This window comes from Cyrtonyx montezumae, unplaced genomic scaffold (assembly GCF_038088225.1).
Source record: "Cyrtonyx montezumae isolate F1298 unplaced genomic scaffold, pur_monq_1.0 scaffold_0, whole genome shotgun sequence".
In the NCBI taxonomy this organism is placed as follows: Eukaryota; Metazoa; Chordata; class Aves; order Galliformes; family Odontophoridae; genus Cyrtonyx; species Cyrtonyx montezumae.
The window spans coordinates 53,642,465-53,658,094 of record NW_027071824.1 but is presented as its reverse complement, the minus strand read 5'-3'; the positions used below and the strand labels follow the sequence as shown (position 1 = coordinate 53,658,094).

At 37.1% G+C, this 15,630-nt stretch overlaps 1 protein-coding gene across 1 annotated transcript in view; it reads right to left on the bottom strand.

The window, feature by feature from the left end:
* Positions 1-253: 253 nt before the first annotated feature.
* The window catches only part of PREP (prolyl endopeptidase), an 89,834-nt gene continuing 74,457 nt past the window's right edge, over positions 254-15,630 (bottom strand). Inside the window, exons 12-15 of the mRNA XM_065735511.1 lie at positions 10,674-10,768; positions 7,999-8,130; positions 3,279-3,435; positions 254-1,793 (exon numbers count right to left, since the gene is read on the bottom strand). Coding sequence (XP_065591583.1) covers positions 1,499-1,793; positions 3,279-3,435; positions 7,999-8,130; positions 10,674-10,768 — 679 coding nt within the window. The 3' untranslated portion in view covers positions 254-1,498. The remainder of the gene's footprint in view (positions 1,794-3,278; positions 3,436-7,998; positions 8,131-10,673; positions 10,769-15,630) is intronic.

Genomic DNA, 15,630 nt, shown 5'->3' with positions numbered 1-15,630 from the left:
ATAAATAAGCCCCAGATCACGTACAGGTTTATCAGCATGGTACTTGGTACAAAAGTAGAAATCCCTTTTTGTTCCCCGCCCTCCAAAATCGTATTATTCATTATAAGGGCTTTAGAGGCATGATCAGGCTAGAGAGTGAATCAGGAAAAGTGTCTGAGTGTGAGAGAAACAATGTGAATTTGGTACAGATAAACAGCAGCTTACTCTCTTTTTAAATACGATTCCCCCTCTTCCCAGGTTGAGGCATTACTTGCTTAGAGATAAAGCTCTTGAGGCCAGAGCTCAAGATTCAAGCCTCGGGATTCAAGTATGAATACGATGACAAATATGTTTCTGGAAGGGTGTATCAGTTTATCCAGAACGGAGAAGCAGCAGTATTTTCTTGATGGGCAACAAGACTGAAAGCAAATGGTAGAAAACCCTTCTGTCCCCATCATCAAAATCTACTTGCTGCATTGCAGCATACTGAAGTTTAGACAGCTACTAGACAACTTCCACTTACATCTATTTAATAGCTCTACAGTCAAAACAAAGTAATGAAATGGCAGTTCAAATACTGTATGCCTGTCAAATCACCAGGGAGTCTGCTTATGTGCTTGTGTTGTTTTGCAACCAGGACAAAGTCATACATGTATCTTCAAATTGTGGCACCTCACAGAATATTGTGTCATATGCATTGGGAAAATCTGGATTTGAACAATCTAGACAAATCTGTCTACAGTTTAAAAATAGCTGCAGAATTATCAGTAGACAGGCAACACTATGAAGTGCATGTGCATACCTTGACTGATGTCAGAGTGAGAATCTGGAGTCCTTCAAGTTTTCCTGCCTCCAATTTTCTCTTCTTTGTGGAAATAAACAACAGAAGAGAAAGCAGGGACATTTTCAAATCTTTTTGGAAAGGAAAAACTATTGAGCAACATTATTATAGACTGTAACACACTGTTACAAACAGTATGAAATAATACAAGGTTTTCAATAATATTTGGGTAATCAGTTACCTAGATTACTATCTCCTCGACATTTCGTGATTATCAAAGAACATTTTATATTTCCATTTTTAAATAAGTTACTGCGTAAATAAAGTATGCTCAGAGCTCTTGTAAGCGGACAGTACTTACATTTAATTACAGATGACCTGGGTATGATTACAGGTGCAAAATACATTAAAATTGCTTACATGAAATCAGCTCAACTAACACTAACTCTGGAATCTAGATGTTCACAACAGCACTGACAGTAGCTCAGCTATGTATTGGAACATGCTATTTAATATGTACTTTGAAACGCAGTAGAAAAGAAATTTAAAGAAACTCTAAAAAAAGGGAAGCACAGATCAAAATTCCATAGCAGGTTGGATCAATAAAATATTGAACTGTCGTTCTTAAATGTAAGTACTACACCAAGTAGTAGTCTTGGTTGGTCTTAAATGGTGTTAAAGCCCTTTTTTTTTTTTTTTGTTTGTTTTTCCTAAAGGAGACAGTAATAAACATTTTGCCTATTCAATCCAATCAAGATTTAGGCAACGTGCTATAAAAGCAAACATATCTGACACTTCTTCTATAACTTTAGCTGTTGGCTTTCCTGCTCCATGCCCAGCTTTGGTGTCAACGTGGATGAGAAGTGGATTGGTTTGTTTACGGCTTCGGCCCACAACGTATTGCAGAGTAGCAATAAACTTCAGCGAATGTAGAGGGACCACACGATCATCGTGGTCTGCTGTGAGCAGCAGTATGGAGGGATACTGGATGCCATCTTCTTCTGGTAGTTTAACATTGTGAAGTGGAGAATACCTGAGAAGAGTACACAAACATTTATATATTTTTTCCTCAAGATGCAGTAAGAAGGTCCTCTCCCACAGTGACATTTGATAATACTCAACACTGCAATTCTCTGTTGCACATACCAGGGCTGCACTAATGGCAAATGATAGAAAAGATCACTTGAGTAACAAATTACTTAGAAAACCTGCTTTCTTTGCAGGAAAATGTATATATTTTTTAAACTAGTGCACCATAACATGAAAGATACATCTACATACCTCAACAACAACAACAACAAAAACTCTCTCACGTTATACATTGACTTTAATAGTCACAGAGAATTTTGTCTAATAATATTTCAGGTATTATTATATAAATGTTTCTAAAATTATGCATTGAGATGTTGTGAGCTAAACATATATAAATAAGTAGGTACAGGATGACTCCTTTCTACAGATGTATACCTCCTAATCATAGAATGAATTTAAAACTTTGCTTCCACTTTACGACTTCAGAATATCCAAACTTACAGATGTTCAGGCAAATTTTACTGTTCAAAAATAATTGAGATTACTTGGATCACTTTCAAGCAAACGATCTTATTTTGAAAACTAATGATTAAAGGGATTACAAAATTTGTTAATTGCTTTGTACACTGTATGTACAAAATTTGTTTGTCACTGAAACCTTAAATTGAACAACTAAGGATCTAATCTAATTAGATCTAACAATCTAATTACAGTGGACCCGACTGATTATCTAGTATTTGGACTTGAAATCACTTGGTTTTTTTTATAAATGTTGTGTACTTGCAGTATATGCATTTTTTATTATCTAAATGCTATTGTATTTCAGACAAGTCAAATTGTTTAGGATGTCTGAGGCACTGTCCTGTAATGCCAATCTTCATTATTAAATAAATACAATTACAGTAACAGGAGATGAGATGCCAGAAAAATAATTTGAAATGATAGAATGTATTTTAACACAGTCATTAGTGACCATATCAAATGTGCAGACCATTGCTGTTCTCTCACAGTGTCTATTTTATTTTCCCCTTCTAAATAATATTTCCAGAACTCTTAGCAAGATCCTAAGAACTGAATTCATATCCTGCTGTGGTCTGTTTCCATTCAATTCCTACAAATAAATCCTATCCACATTGTATAATACAATTCATAATGGTCATTGTTTCTGCCCCATCATAAAAAATACTATGTATGTGGTGGTTCACTTGAGAATACTCTGTTGTGACAGCCTAAAGCAGGCACTGTTTGGAAGGAGTACCAGTCCTTAAAGCTGCTAGTAGAATATTGTCTTAGAAACCATAATCTGTTAGCAGAGATTTAAAGAAAGTTGTTCTCATGCGAAGTTGACTTGTAAAGAAACTCTGAACTATGTACAGTGTGGGAAAAGAATGGAATAATTATCAGAGTAGCTATTTGTCATGACAACTTGTAACTGTGGAGCAGAGTCTGCATTTTAGCAATGACAGAAGTATTTAAAGACACTTACTTGCACAGCCATTCAAACTGCTCTTTATGGTCAGAGCAACCGTAGTCAGTAGTCCAAGCATGGCCAATGGTGTACTTGTGGAACTTCAGCATATCCATCACTCCCACTTGGGCAATAACACAGCCAAAGAGGTCAGGACGCTGATTAGCACAGGCAGCTTTGACATGAAAACAACTCTATTAGTATTAACATCTTAAAGAATTAAACTCAGCAGTAAACGGTCCAATAACAGTAGGCTATTGTCAGAAAAACTTCTACAAAGCTGTCTTCTAAAAAGAATCTCCCACATTCATAAAACAAAAGCCAGAAAATTGTTAAGTTAAAATGATATGGTAAGAAATATAGATATCCCATGTAGTATCTGTAGCCAAAGAACCTGAATAGAAAATATCCAAAATAAAACCAATTACAATGAGAGAAGCCTGTAAACATATGTGAAATGAAACAGTCTTTTAAGAAAAACTGCAAGCAGACATACAAATGGATAACAGTTATAACTTTCAAAGCTGGTATTTCCTAAAGAACTTAAGAGCTATTTCCTCTTAAGGTAATAAACACAGTTCTTAGAAAAAATGTCTTCCAAACAAGCAAACTGAGTTTGCTAGGAGAAATGCACTTGTGAAATATGTGAACTTCTGGACTACTGAAATTGAAGTGTGCTGAACCATTCAGTTTCTAACATTATTGTCAACAAAGGAGATTAAGGAGCAAAATTCTCCATTTACTGATAAGTTTTCTTCCATAATTACTATGTCAATTCATATGAAAAGAGTTCTAATGAAAGCAAACTTTGACAAAATCAGAGGAATAGCCTCATTTAAAAAAAAAAAAAGTTACCGCAGTTTTTTTTTTTTTCTTTTCATTATTTTCATTTCCCTACTCCTGGAAGGGACAATTTCTTTAAGAATAATGCCTGTCTCATGTTATAAAAAATAACTGGACTAGACCCATCTAACTCAACTTCCAATTTACAAGAATGACAACTGGCAGATGCTCTGGAAAAAGCTTTAAATACCGAGGGATCTCATGTACATGGTCAGCTTTTGCAACTAGTTGGTTGGTTTTTCCTGAGTTGGAAAGCCATTCTCCATAAATACATCTATTTCCTTTCTTCATGTTTATTCATCTACTGTTGTGATATCTGCAGCACCGAGTTCTTCAATTCCAATTTCTGTTGTTTGATTTACATTTATTGCTAGGTGATTTTACAAATTCCCCACGCTTTTTTTGGTAGCATAAGAAATAACAGTACCTAGATTTTCTTTTAGCTACCACAACGGATCCCAGCATCCCCTCCCTAAATCAGAGCTCACCACGGTGCATCCAGGTACAGTCCTTCTCAAGTTTTTCAGCTTCGCATTTTTGTCCACTGTGATAAAAGCTTATTTATTCCCATTCTTTGCTTTTGGCTAACCAGGATATCCTAAGAGCAACCTTTCTTCCAACTCAACAAGAACTTTCTTTCAAAGTCTTGAGATCTTGTCAAAAGCTCGTGAAAATCCAATAACTAGATCATTGTAACATGCACTGTATGCTCTTTGACTCCTCCAGATAGCCCTAAGATTTCAAGCTGCAGCTTCAGCTTGCAAAATTCTTCCCCATGCGTGTCAACTATTATTTATTGGTTTCAATCGGCCTGCCTGTTACAGGAGTCAGATTTACTAATCTGCAGTCTGTGGTTAGCCATGAACCATTTTAAGAACTGGCATTACACTTGTCCCCTTCTGTTCATCAGACATTCAGGCTTAGTAGTCTGCAATTTCACAGCAGAATTCACTTAGGATCTTGCATGTGTACCATCTGGTCCTGGCAAGACATGATTTTTCATTCAATTTATTCCAAAACCTCTTCTGTTAATGCTTCAGCTTGAGGCATCTCCTGAGAGTATCACCCACAGGGAGAGCCTGGTGAAGGGAAATCCCAATGCTCTGTAGGAAGGAACATCAATAGAAATGAACCATTTCCTTGTTCTTTTCTGCCATTATCTTTATTTAGGGCTTCTGCGCAGCCCCTAATTTTTTTCTGGTCAGCTTTCTGCTTCTGATGTGCACAGAATGTTTTCATTACCAACTTTCATGTTAGCAATTTTCTCAGTCTCCCGTGGTCCATCAGTCCCTGTCAAAGTGCATTTCTTTCCTGTTTTCTTCAGTTGAATCTGATTTCTGTTTTCTGGAGGATGTTATTTTGGTTCTAGTCATCTCTGATATGTAACTACACTCCCTGGGTCTTTTTCTTACATAAAGCTGCTGTCTAAAAGCTTTCATTCCTTTATCTGAATCTTTTCATCAGACCTCTCCTTTTCACATCATCTCCTTTTCTCAAGAGAAATACTATGCTGGTAGGAAAAAAAATGCCAAAACACTTATCATAATATTTAATTCATTCAATTCTTCATTTCAAAACATCCTGTGCATTGAAGGACTGTGCATTGCTCAGGATTATATCAAAACTGCTGCTCCTAGCTCTCAGAATAGTTACTTCAGTAAGAAATCACTTCTGGAGCCACGTATCAGCTCCCATTACACCTCTTTTGACAGCCAGATTTGTATGCATTATGGAGCTGTAACCTGGAACAGCAATTTATTCATTAATTTTATCCCTCTACACACTGAGCTTTAAAATTTGGTACCAAAGCCTCAAATCTGTTTGCCTAAGCAAACACAAGAGCACAAATGCTGTATTTGCATGAAGGAGGTTTTCAGGTCACAGTTGTGCTGCTATGCTGAGCTTTGGGATCATATCCTGCAGGACAAGGAAGTACTGTTTTTCAACTCAACGAGGCAAGAGTTCAGAGCCCTGTGCTCCTTAGAGACACCTCCTGTTAGTTAAGACTAAAAAGAAACAGCATTTTGGAAGAACGATGACACTCTTCCCTATCATTTTTTCCCCTCAGAAAATGAAAACTAAGAAAATCTGGCACGGGATCCTTGCATTTAACATAGGAGTTACACTTGCTAGTGTTGCATGAACAGCTACTGCAAAATAAGGTGAAAAAGCACTTAAGTATTTCCTAAATTCACCTATTTTTATCTGTCTCATTAAGAACAAAGAAATCCAGCTGGACTGTAATTAGTCAGCAATTGCAATAGAACACTAGAATTTCTAACACTAGAATTTTCCTAACAGAAGTATCTGGACACACAGCATCTGTCTCATACAGGCATGACTTGCACCCTGCAGGATGTTACTCACTTCCCCTAACCTAAAGAAGGTGCCCAGCTGACTTGTTCAGGAATAAACAGATTTTTTTGGTGACTAAAGCTGGGTAGGATGAATACTATCCTGAGTGAGACTGAAATCCAAGTAAGGATAAAACCGCATTTGCAGAGCTATGTAACGTGTTGGAAGTTTAACTGAATTTTCATATATATACCTGATGTACCTATGAACCTATGAATCTATGCTCACATAAAATGGATTTCTGTAGTGGCTGTACTCCCAGTGATGTGCAAAATCTTTTTTCCTCTATTATTTTCACCCATTTCTATTGGTGTTATTTACGTACACAAACACCTTCTGCCATCTGAGAAGCAAACATGCAAAAACACGACTTTACATGTTTGCCTTTAGAACAATCGTTGTGGCCAAGATGGCTCAGATCAAAGAGCTGTTTAACTCAAAATCTTGTTTCTTATACAAGATTCAAGTTCACTGAAAAACAACAGCAAAAAATAATCAACAGTCAGTATTCAGCAGCTGCTAAATAGAGAGGAGTATAAAAAGCAGAGAATGGAAAGGGTGGCCCAAATATATTTGCTTATTTCCAATAAACTAGACGTTTTTCTCGTGAGTAGATCATCTCTGTCACACTGTCTCATGTCTCTCATGTTGTTTTTAAAACAATCCAAAGTAACCACAGCATCATTCTTTTGTGCTTCCTTCTCCTGCCAAGACTGAAACAAATAACTCTTTTTGTTATTCTACCACTCTTAGACACTGGGATATAATCAGAAATAAATGTTGTAGCTTTTAAAATACTGCTTAGAATATGAGATTATTTGTGCAAACTTTTCTGAGAAGGCTATTAATTTCCTTGAATTTAAGAACACAGCAGTGAAAAAGATGCATTTGTAACGGCGTTACATTTACATAGTCCCTCAAAAGTCCATGACGTTTTCAAGTACTTGAATTCAGTGTTTTGCGCAAGAGACATTCCTAGATTCATCTGTCACATCATGTTTTAACTACACAATGAGAGTCAAACAGTCATGTGTCCTTGTACAAAGGCCTTAAATGCAGAAATGTCACGTTATCATTTTTCCTCCAGGAACGAGAACACATAACTACAGAGAGACTGAAAAAGAAACTCTGATGAAGGACTGCAGTACTTTGGATTCTGGCCTATGCCACAGGCACACAAAATTTCCTGAGTGCCACATAACAGATTTTCAGGTTATTCAGTTATTGTTTCATGCTAATTAGCCTTAAGAAATGAAAAAGGGATTTTTTAATGCATTCTTACCCTGTGATTCTTACCCTGTTATTCCCTAAGGGGCTAGCTCTAGCAAACAAGACAGTAATTGTAAGTACAGCAGTCAGTATTTCTGCTGCAGAATCCTAATATCCTTTGTAAATGGCAAATAGAGTAGAACTGTTTATATTTAATGCTTAGTATATATTAATGCACAGACAGTCTGGCAACTCTTGTAAAAAAGGTTTCTGCCTGGTAACTTTGATAAACTCCAGCACCAAACCCAGGAAATATACAAGCAGTTCTTACCAACTAGGAGGCCCCCATTTGAACCTCCATTGATAGTCAGCTTCTTTGGAGATGTGTAGCCCTCTTTGATGAGGTATTTGGCAGCACACTGAAAGTCATCAAAGCAATTTTGTTTGTTGGCCAAGATACCACCTAGCACACAAATAAAACAAATCAGTTGCTTCCATAAAACCCATGTGAATCCATCTCTTCTGAAAAAACACGTGTGTACCTGGGAACAATTCCAGTTTCATGAACATTTTAATAATTGATGCAGGTCAAAAAGACAGCAAAAGTGAAAGATTCTTTCAACACAAAGAGTATGAAATGGCTCTGTCAATAACTCTAATGCTTTCAGAAACTCTGAATAATACATACTTATACTGTGGAATGAGTGCCAGGTAACATTCCAAACCAGTAATATTAAAGCTAAAAGCTTTGCATTACAAAATATATACAAAATGACCACACAATCCACTTGAGGCTTGATCTAATAGGACTTTAACAGCATTAAACTCAGTGACAGTTTCTTAAGGCGATAAAACTTCAAATTTGCACCTTCATAAAATAAGTACTTTAATTTCCTGGACAAAGAATACGTGGCTGGTAATTTACTTTTTTTTCCTATTATGTTTCCAAATCAGATGATAAGTAGCTGTGGTCAAATAAGAAATTCAGAATCACATCTTGGTTAGAAATGTTAACAGTGAGCTATCAGTGTGGAAAGAATATCAGCCTAGAAGACCCACAGATGACCCACTATCAGCATCTTCCTCTCTTCAGATGCTTGTTTGGTAAGAGACTAAAAAATGGCTGCTCCTCAAAGATTACCCAACCTTCAATCTGGTACATTCTTTCTGAGACAATTAAATGCTTGTAACAATCTGGGAAGAACATCTTTACATTCCTGAAGGAAAAACTGTGGTCCAGTGAGATAACAGGGGCTTGTACCTGTCAGAAATGGAACTCTAGTTCCTTCCACTTTGTTTAAAGCCAATGGGTTTAGCCTATACTAATTGACCAGGGTCCCACCATGGTTCAGGATAATGAACTCCACCTTCAAATAAGCACGATGAGCTATAATATGAAGGTGCCTATTTCCATCATCCATTAATGACCCTATACACCCAACTTAAATTGGATGCTTCATTCTTATGTTGCAAAATTCAGGTAAATTAACTCCAGCCTATAATCAAATGGATTTCCTTGTGAAATTGAGAGTATTATTATATAACAAATATTTTCACATTAACAAGACCACTGAAGAAAGATATCTTGGGACAATGGAAAAGTCTCCAAATGCATGACAACATAGGAGAAATAAACAAATCTCACTCTTTTCTCAAAATTCTGAACCAGTGTAAGGTCAAAATCCATACAGTAAGCCAATAATTGCTTCTAGAGTTAACAAAGAGCAGATGTATATCTATTTTTGCAACTGCAAAAAAGACTTGGGTCAAAATTAAGCAGGAAATAGGTGAAATAAAGAAGCATTATCATATTAAAATAAATTTTATTAAAATCTATTACAAACCAATCTGCAAATTAAAATTAATGAAGGATACTTCATCTTCAGCAATAATATCCTGCATCTGCAAGCACATATAGCTTCTATTTATGAAACCATTACTTCTTAACTCAATTGTAAGGAAATGACCCAGACAAAAAGTTACCACAGATGAAATGGTAATATCAAGATGTAATGATCTGGGAATACTGCTTTGTTTGATACAAAGTTATTATGGATTACTCCCCATGCAAAATGTTGCATCATCACTGTTCTGGTGCATTTGCCTTACTGACAAGATCTCCAGCAACTTATCCTCCAGACTCTTGGGATATGAGTAAGGCATCATCACCAAATAATGGTGTTTATATTGCATACCAGAGAGGGACTTTCTTCATCTTTTCCTTCTGGTGAAGGCATGCAGAAAATTGCCAACAATCAGAAAAGCTGACAAAGGATTTAAGTGAGGATCATACTGGAAAAATATGGACAGAAACACTTCTAAGGTACTAAGAAAATGGGAAAAAAGATTGACAGCTGTGTACCAAGTGACCTGGAACAGTGAAGTCACTTAAAAATGTTTACCTACAAGAAGTTGGATCTCCTAAGTACAGAGTGCATGACATGTCACTCATGGAGCTGATTAAAGATGATATGAAAACAATCTCACTAATAAATGATCTATTTATAAATCGTGTACAATCAAATCTGTTGATGTTTGTTTTTGAACATACAAAGCTAGAAGAATTACATTCTGAACTCCAAAGTTCATATCTTCTATAACATCCTGTGGGGGTCATGTGCATTACAGATAATGTAAGAGATATGTGAAGGCAAGGCAGATCTCTTGCAATACAGAGAATCTTTGTTTGGCGGATCACTCATGATAAATATCTGGATTTCCAATCCTACAAGCAAGGAAATTGATCTCGCTTTTAAAAATGTAATAGCTTTCTTGGAAAATACTTTGTGCAAAACCATTCAAATTAGGATGCAAAAAAATCACTGAAAATCTACTGAAGATTTCAGATAACACTGGATGAGCTAGAGATCGTATGAATAAGAATCTGACTTTTCTATGGAATAAATGTAAGGCAAAATGAGACTTGAGTTTGGACAAGGAACAAAGAGAAAATGTCAGTCTCACCCCTAGGCCTGCAGTTTTGTTCTTATTCTTGGACTGACTTACCTTTGTGCCAGGTCTCTCCATATTCACCACCACCCCTGATGTTTGCCACTGCTAGAACACCTCCCAGGTGTCGCACGAAAATAAGTCTTGACACACTGAAAAGGCAAGCAGAAGATTATTCTTGTTGTTTATTCCTAACTACTTGTATTCCTACCACTTTTACAGAAACACTTTGAGGGAAAATCCTAAGATTCATGACGAAATAATGAATAAAGTCCAACCCTGATGGCAAACATGAGTAGCTAGGTTCTTTTCAATGGTTATCAATGGAACTGAAACACTGCATCCTCTTAAAGGGAACCAGAACTGTTCTCCTCTTTCTAGTTGCACACCCTTGAGGAGAATGTCCGGTGGTTCTGCCTCTGGGATAGCAAGTAAGCTATGCAGTGCCACTGGAGCCCCAAGGCTTTTTAACTGTTGCTCTTCAGTGGGTTACTTGCTTTTTTGGGAAAATATAGCCCTAATTTAAAAAGCAAAGAATTAAGAATAATGATCAGCACATGACATTTATTTATGAACTAATATATACGGCTTCTGCTTAACACTTCTTCTTTGATCTTTATTTATAAGGGCTTTATTTGCCCTTGTTTTGTGCCAGGCTCTGCAGTCAAGTTCTTGTCAATCCCCTTCCTCATAATTTTCCACTTGATTTGTTAAATATAAAACAAGTAGTAAAAACTAAAGTTCTGCTTTCTTTAATAGCTCTCAAATCTGGCTGAAAGCTGAAGTATCATGAATCTTTCTTAAATGTCAAACTGCAAAAATTATGAGAGTTATTATTTAAAAAGGGATTTAACTAATTTAGGTTATACTTAACAATTAAGAAGATATATTTATCTCTCATGTATTGTGGCAAAGCTTAAGGTAGTGGAAACTCCAGACTTAAAATCATGCTAGTGTTAAGGAGAACAATAAATATCCAAACTTAATACCAAGAAGTCTTTAGTTGAATTTACTTAGATATCTTTGCTTTACTTGAAATCTTCACTTATACAAAAGACCACCGCCTGCAAAAATTAATCCTATCCTTCCATAAGAGCAAGGGTTAGGTCTTTTTTTTTTTTTTTTTTTTTTTTACCTTTAAGCCCCTCTTAACAGCTCATCTGAAATGCCCTGAAAGACAGTAGTCTTAGAGCATTTCTCACATCTCGTGGATGTAATACCAAAACAAGTAAACGTTTCATATTTCACAAAGCAATTATATATGTATTGGCACTTGGTCTTGACATATGTGCCAAGGATTAAGAAAACAAAGAAAAAAAAGCAGAAAGATGACAAATAAGAGACTTCCAGATTTTTATAATCTGTCAGAAAAACATTTCTACCTAGACTGGCTATCTGTGGCCATCAATGGCATGAATGATCTCTGCTTCTGTAAAATCAATTCTTAAGTCCGTCGCTGTAAGTAGTATTTTTCCTTTGATCAGTGGGACATGCTGATCATTGGTAAGATTGATATCCCATGTGCACTCTGTGCAAAGGTCAGAGAGCATTATTATGTCAAACTCGAGGATGTCCAATTTCTACAGGTTAATACACTGACAATGTTCAGTAGTCTGACAGCAGCTTGTCCCTCAAGATGGTGGTTTCTTAAATTTTGCTATGTTAAAGCTACAAAATCTCACACAACATTCTGCACTACTTTTCCATGTCTCTGTCCCAGACAAAATCAACAGAAAGTTTGAGCGCATTTTACTTGATGCAAGGAACAGGAATTGAAGATAAGGTATGAATTTGCTACCCAAACATACCGTCTGAGATTATTTTACAAACAGAACATGCCATCCCTTTCCATCTTCTGAAAAGGAAACTGTGCCTGTCTGAGGAGCAACATATTTAATCAAAGAAACTGAGCAACACAGAACCAAATTCTTGAGTGCATCATGTTTATGGAGACTCCTCTAACAGAGGTGCTACCTTGATAAGTTTCAGTGGGGCTGAAAGTGACTCATCTCCTAAGATATTAAATTTCAGAAGAGAGTTCTGAATGCAGTCACTGATTATATGAAGGTAGTCTCCATTCCCCTTAGCAGATTCTCTTTCACAGACTCTCAAACAGACTCTCAAACAGAATAAAGTCCAGAGCTTGAAATAATCATTAATTATACTGCCAAAAATGTAAGTAAGGCTTAGCATATCTGTGTTCAATCTCATTGGTACTACTGGGATTTAGGCACTTCTTACAATGTTACAACCATACACTCTCAAAAAACACCTAGTAATGTCACTGCAAATAACTATTAATTAATACCCACCAGGATATGATAGTGATAAAGTGAGGCAAGACTAACTTAACCAGTATTTTGAGGTGGCTATGCCTAATGCTTATAACAAGTTTTATCAAAGACAATTTTAAATTCAAGGTATCAAGATTACTAACTTCTAAGAAAGTAAAGATTCAAAATTATCAGACATCACAAAATTCAATTTTCATCCAAGCTTCACTATTTCCTCCTGTTTTTCCAGGTAGGTTCTCGTTTCCAGATTTAATTTCAAGTCAGCTTGCTGGTTAACTGTTCAGTAGCCCTGGATGTCTAGAAGTTGTTTCCTTCTGTATGGAAAAGTCTGGTTCCCTTCTCTCTCTGTCAGTCTTTATAGCCATTTCCTCGTCAACACAGTTTGTACTTCTCTCCTGGGAGCAGGGTAAAGAAAAAGGAAAGGAAAGCACAGCAGGGTTGGAAGGAGCCAGTGGAAGAAGGAAAGGACAGCTCCTCTGAAGAGCACACTCCTAGTCCTGTCACTCTGTCCTTAAGGACTGTAACAGAAATCAGAAAAAAAGTGTTGGGCTATGCATTATAAAAACAGTATGAGGAGCTGTGCTTCAACCAACGAGATCGTTTTCCCAGAATTATTGATGCACTATTTAGTTTTACAGCTGATGCCTGCAGCCTTCTTTGGAAAGATGCAGGCTGGTGCATAGGTGGTTGGGAGAAAATCCCAGAATCCCTGAGTCACTGGACTTTGTTGCTTTCTTGGCTTTTATGGAGCAGGAGGCAGTGGTAAAAGAAACAGAAAAGAGCAACACCACTGGCTGTGGTGTTGCTTGACCTTTCTGTGGGCTTACAAACTTTCCCTACGCCACCTCTGTGCTTAAAGAGCTGGTCGAATCTGGCCCTGTAGCAGCGAAATACAATTTCACAGTCTGCTTCACAATCAATTGTATTTCTGGATGCATAAGAAATTGCTTCTACTGCGCCTGCAGAGGCACCCACAGAACAGTACAGGGAAACATGCTGGTTCCTGCAGTGTAATTAGCAGAATCTGAGGCATTATTTGTTGGTTTTGCCAGAGCATTACCACAGCAGATCTGCCAAGCCACAGGTGCCAATTCCATCAATTTAAAATTGCACTCTCCATGCAGGCTGTATATAATTAATGACAGTGCTCTAGTGTGCACATTTTAGAAATGCTACCAAATACAGCTCTTTGGTCCAGAGGAACACATAAAAGATGCATGCCTGCATTCAAAAATAAAACACTGCTGTAACTGACTTAATGACTTCGGCCTATCATTCTCATAGTTATTTTTGGATCCTCTTGTTGATTTGCTTCTGTTGCTTTCAGGGAAAAAGACTTTTTGCGTGTGTGTATTAGAGAATAAGTGAAAAGCAATATCACTTCTTGAATTAAGAAAAAACAAGCTTCCCAAGTCCAAGAGCTGGATCATATTGATGGATACAAAATATGAGCAAGAAAATATTTTGCTGACTTGAAGAAAGATTGGACAGAAGACTATCACTGGAAATAATGGTCTAAAAATGTGCCTGGGTGTTTTAGACTGGATATTAGAAACATATACTTCATGGAGATGGTGGTTATGCATTGGAATGGGCTGCCTGTGGCAGAGGTGCAGTCCCCATCTCTGGAGGTATTTATGAGCTGTGTGGATGTGGCACTAAGGGATCTGGTTTAGTGATGGGATTTGGTAGGTCAGGCTGATGGTTGGACATGGTGATCCTAAAGGTCTTTTCCAGCCAAGATGACTCTATGATAGGAGATGTAGGAAAATTTTGTTAAGGCCTGAAGTTCAAATAATAATAATAATAAAAAAAATTGACCTAGAAACATAGTAGCCATTTTATTTTTTATTTCTTTTTTTATAAGTAGGATCAGGTGAGATATGTGGCAGACCTCCTGTGGTTCTTTTTGAGCAAGATGGCCTTGACCATCCTGTGGCTCTTTTTGAGCACTTGTGTCTGAGTTTATCTACAAAAAAAAATAATAAAAGCGGTGTTGGGCTGCAATGAGAGCAGCTCCTGGACCTGGGAACTACTCCTGAACAATGTAGTGTATAGTAACAGGGACATAGCCATGCACTGAACCTACCAGGTATGGAAATCCTGTCTTTCTAACATTATCTCTCTATTACAGTTTCCTTTCCTGATTTCATCTGCTTTCTTCCAGAACATTCTTCCTCATCAAGCATGCAACTCTGAGTTTATTATCAACAAAGATGCATTTCAAGGCTTTTGCTCTCCTCTCTCTCTTTTTTGAAAGACTAAGAAGGGATGTGTTGCTGTTGCAAGGAGAGAATGAGGAGGGAGATGCAGCTCACCTGTGTTTTCTCCACATTGTTAGTGGAATAGCATATTTTGATCGAAAGAGACTGATAGTTCTCTGTGCTTCTTACTTTTAAGTTACTGTTACAGATGCATATTTTATTTAATCTGCCACATAATAAGAGTACAGTTTCAAGGGGCTCAGAAAGATAAAGGTCACTGCTCCCTTCTCCCATCCACCCTTCTGTTAGCTGCACTTTCTTGCTGCTTGCTCTAGCATTAGCTAGACTCCTATGAGTCAAATTTGAGCTTGCCCAAGTGGCAGAAAATCACCCATCCTTTTTGCTAGAATAGTTTTCTGCTACCCTTATGAGGGCATATAAGCTTAGCAGAAGTTCCAGCAAACATCAGGGCTAATGGAAGGGAGGTGAAACAAGGGACCATGAGATACTTTCTGC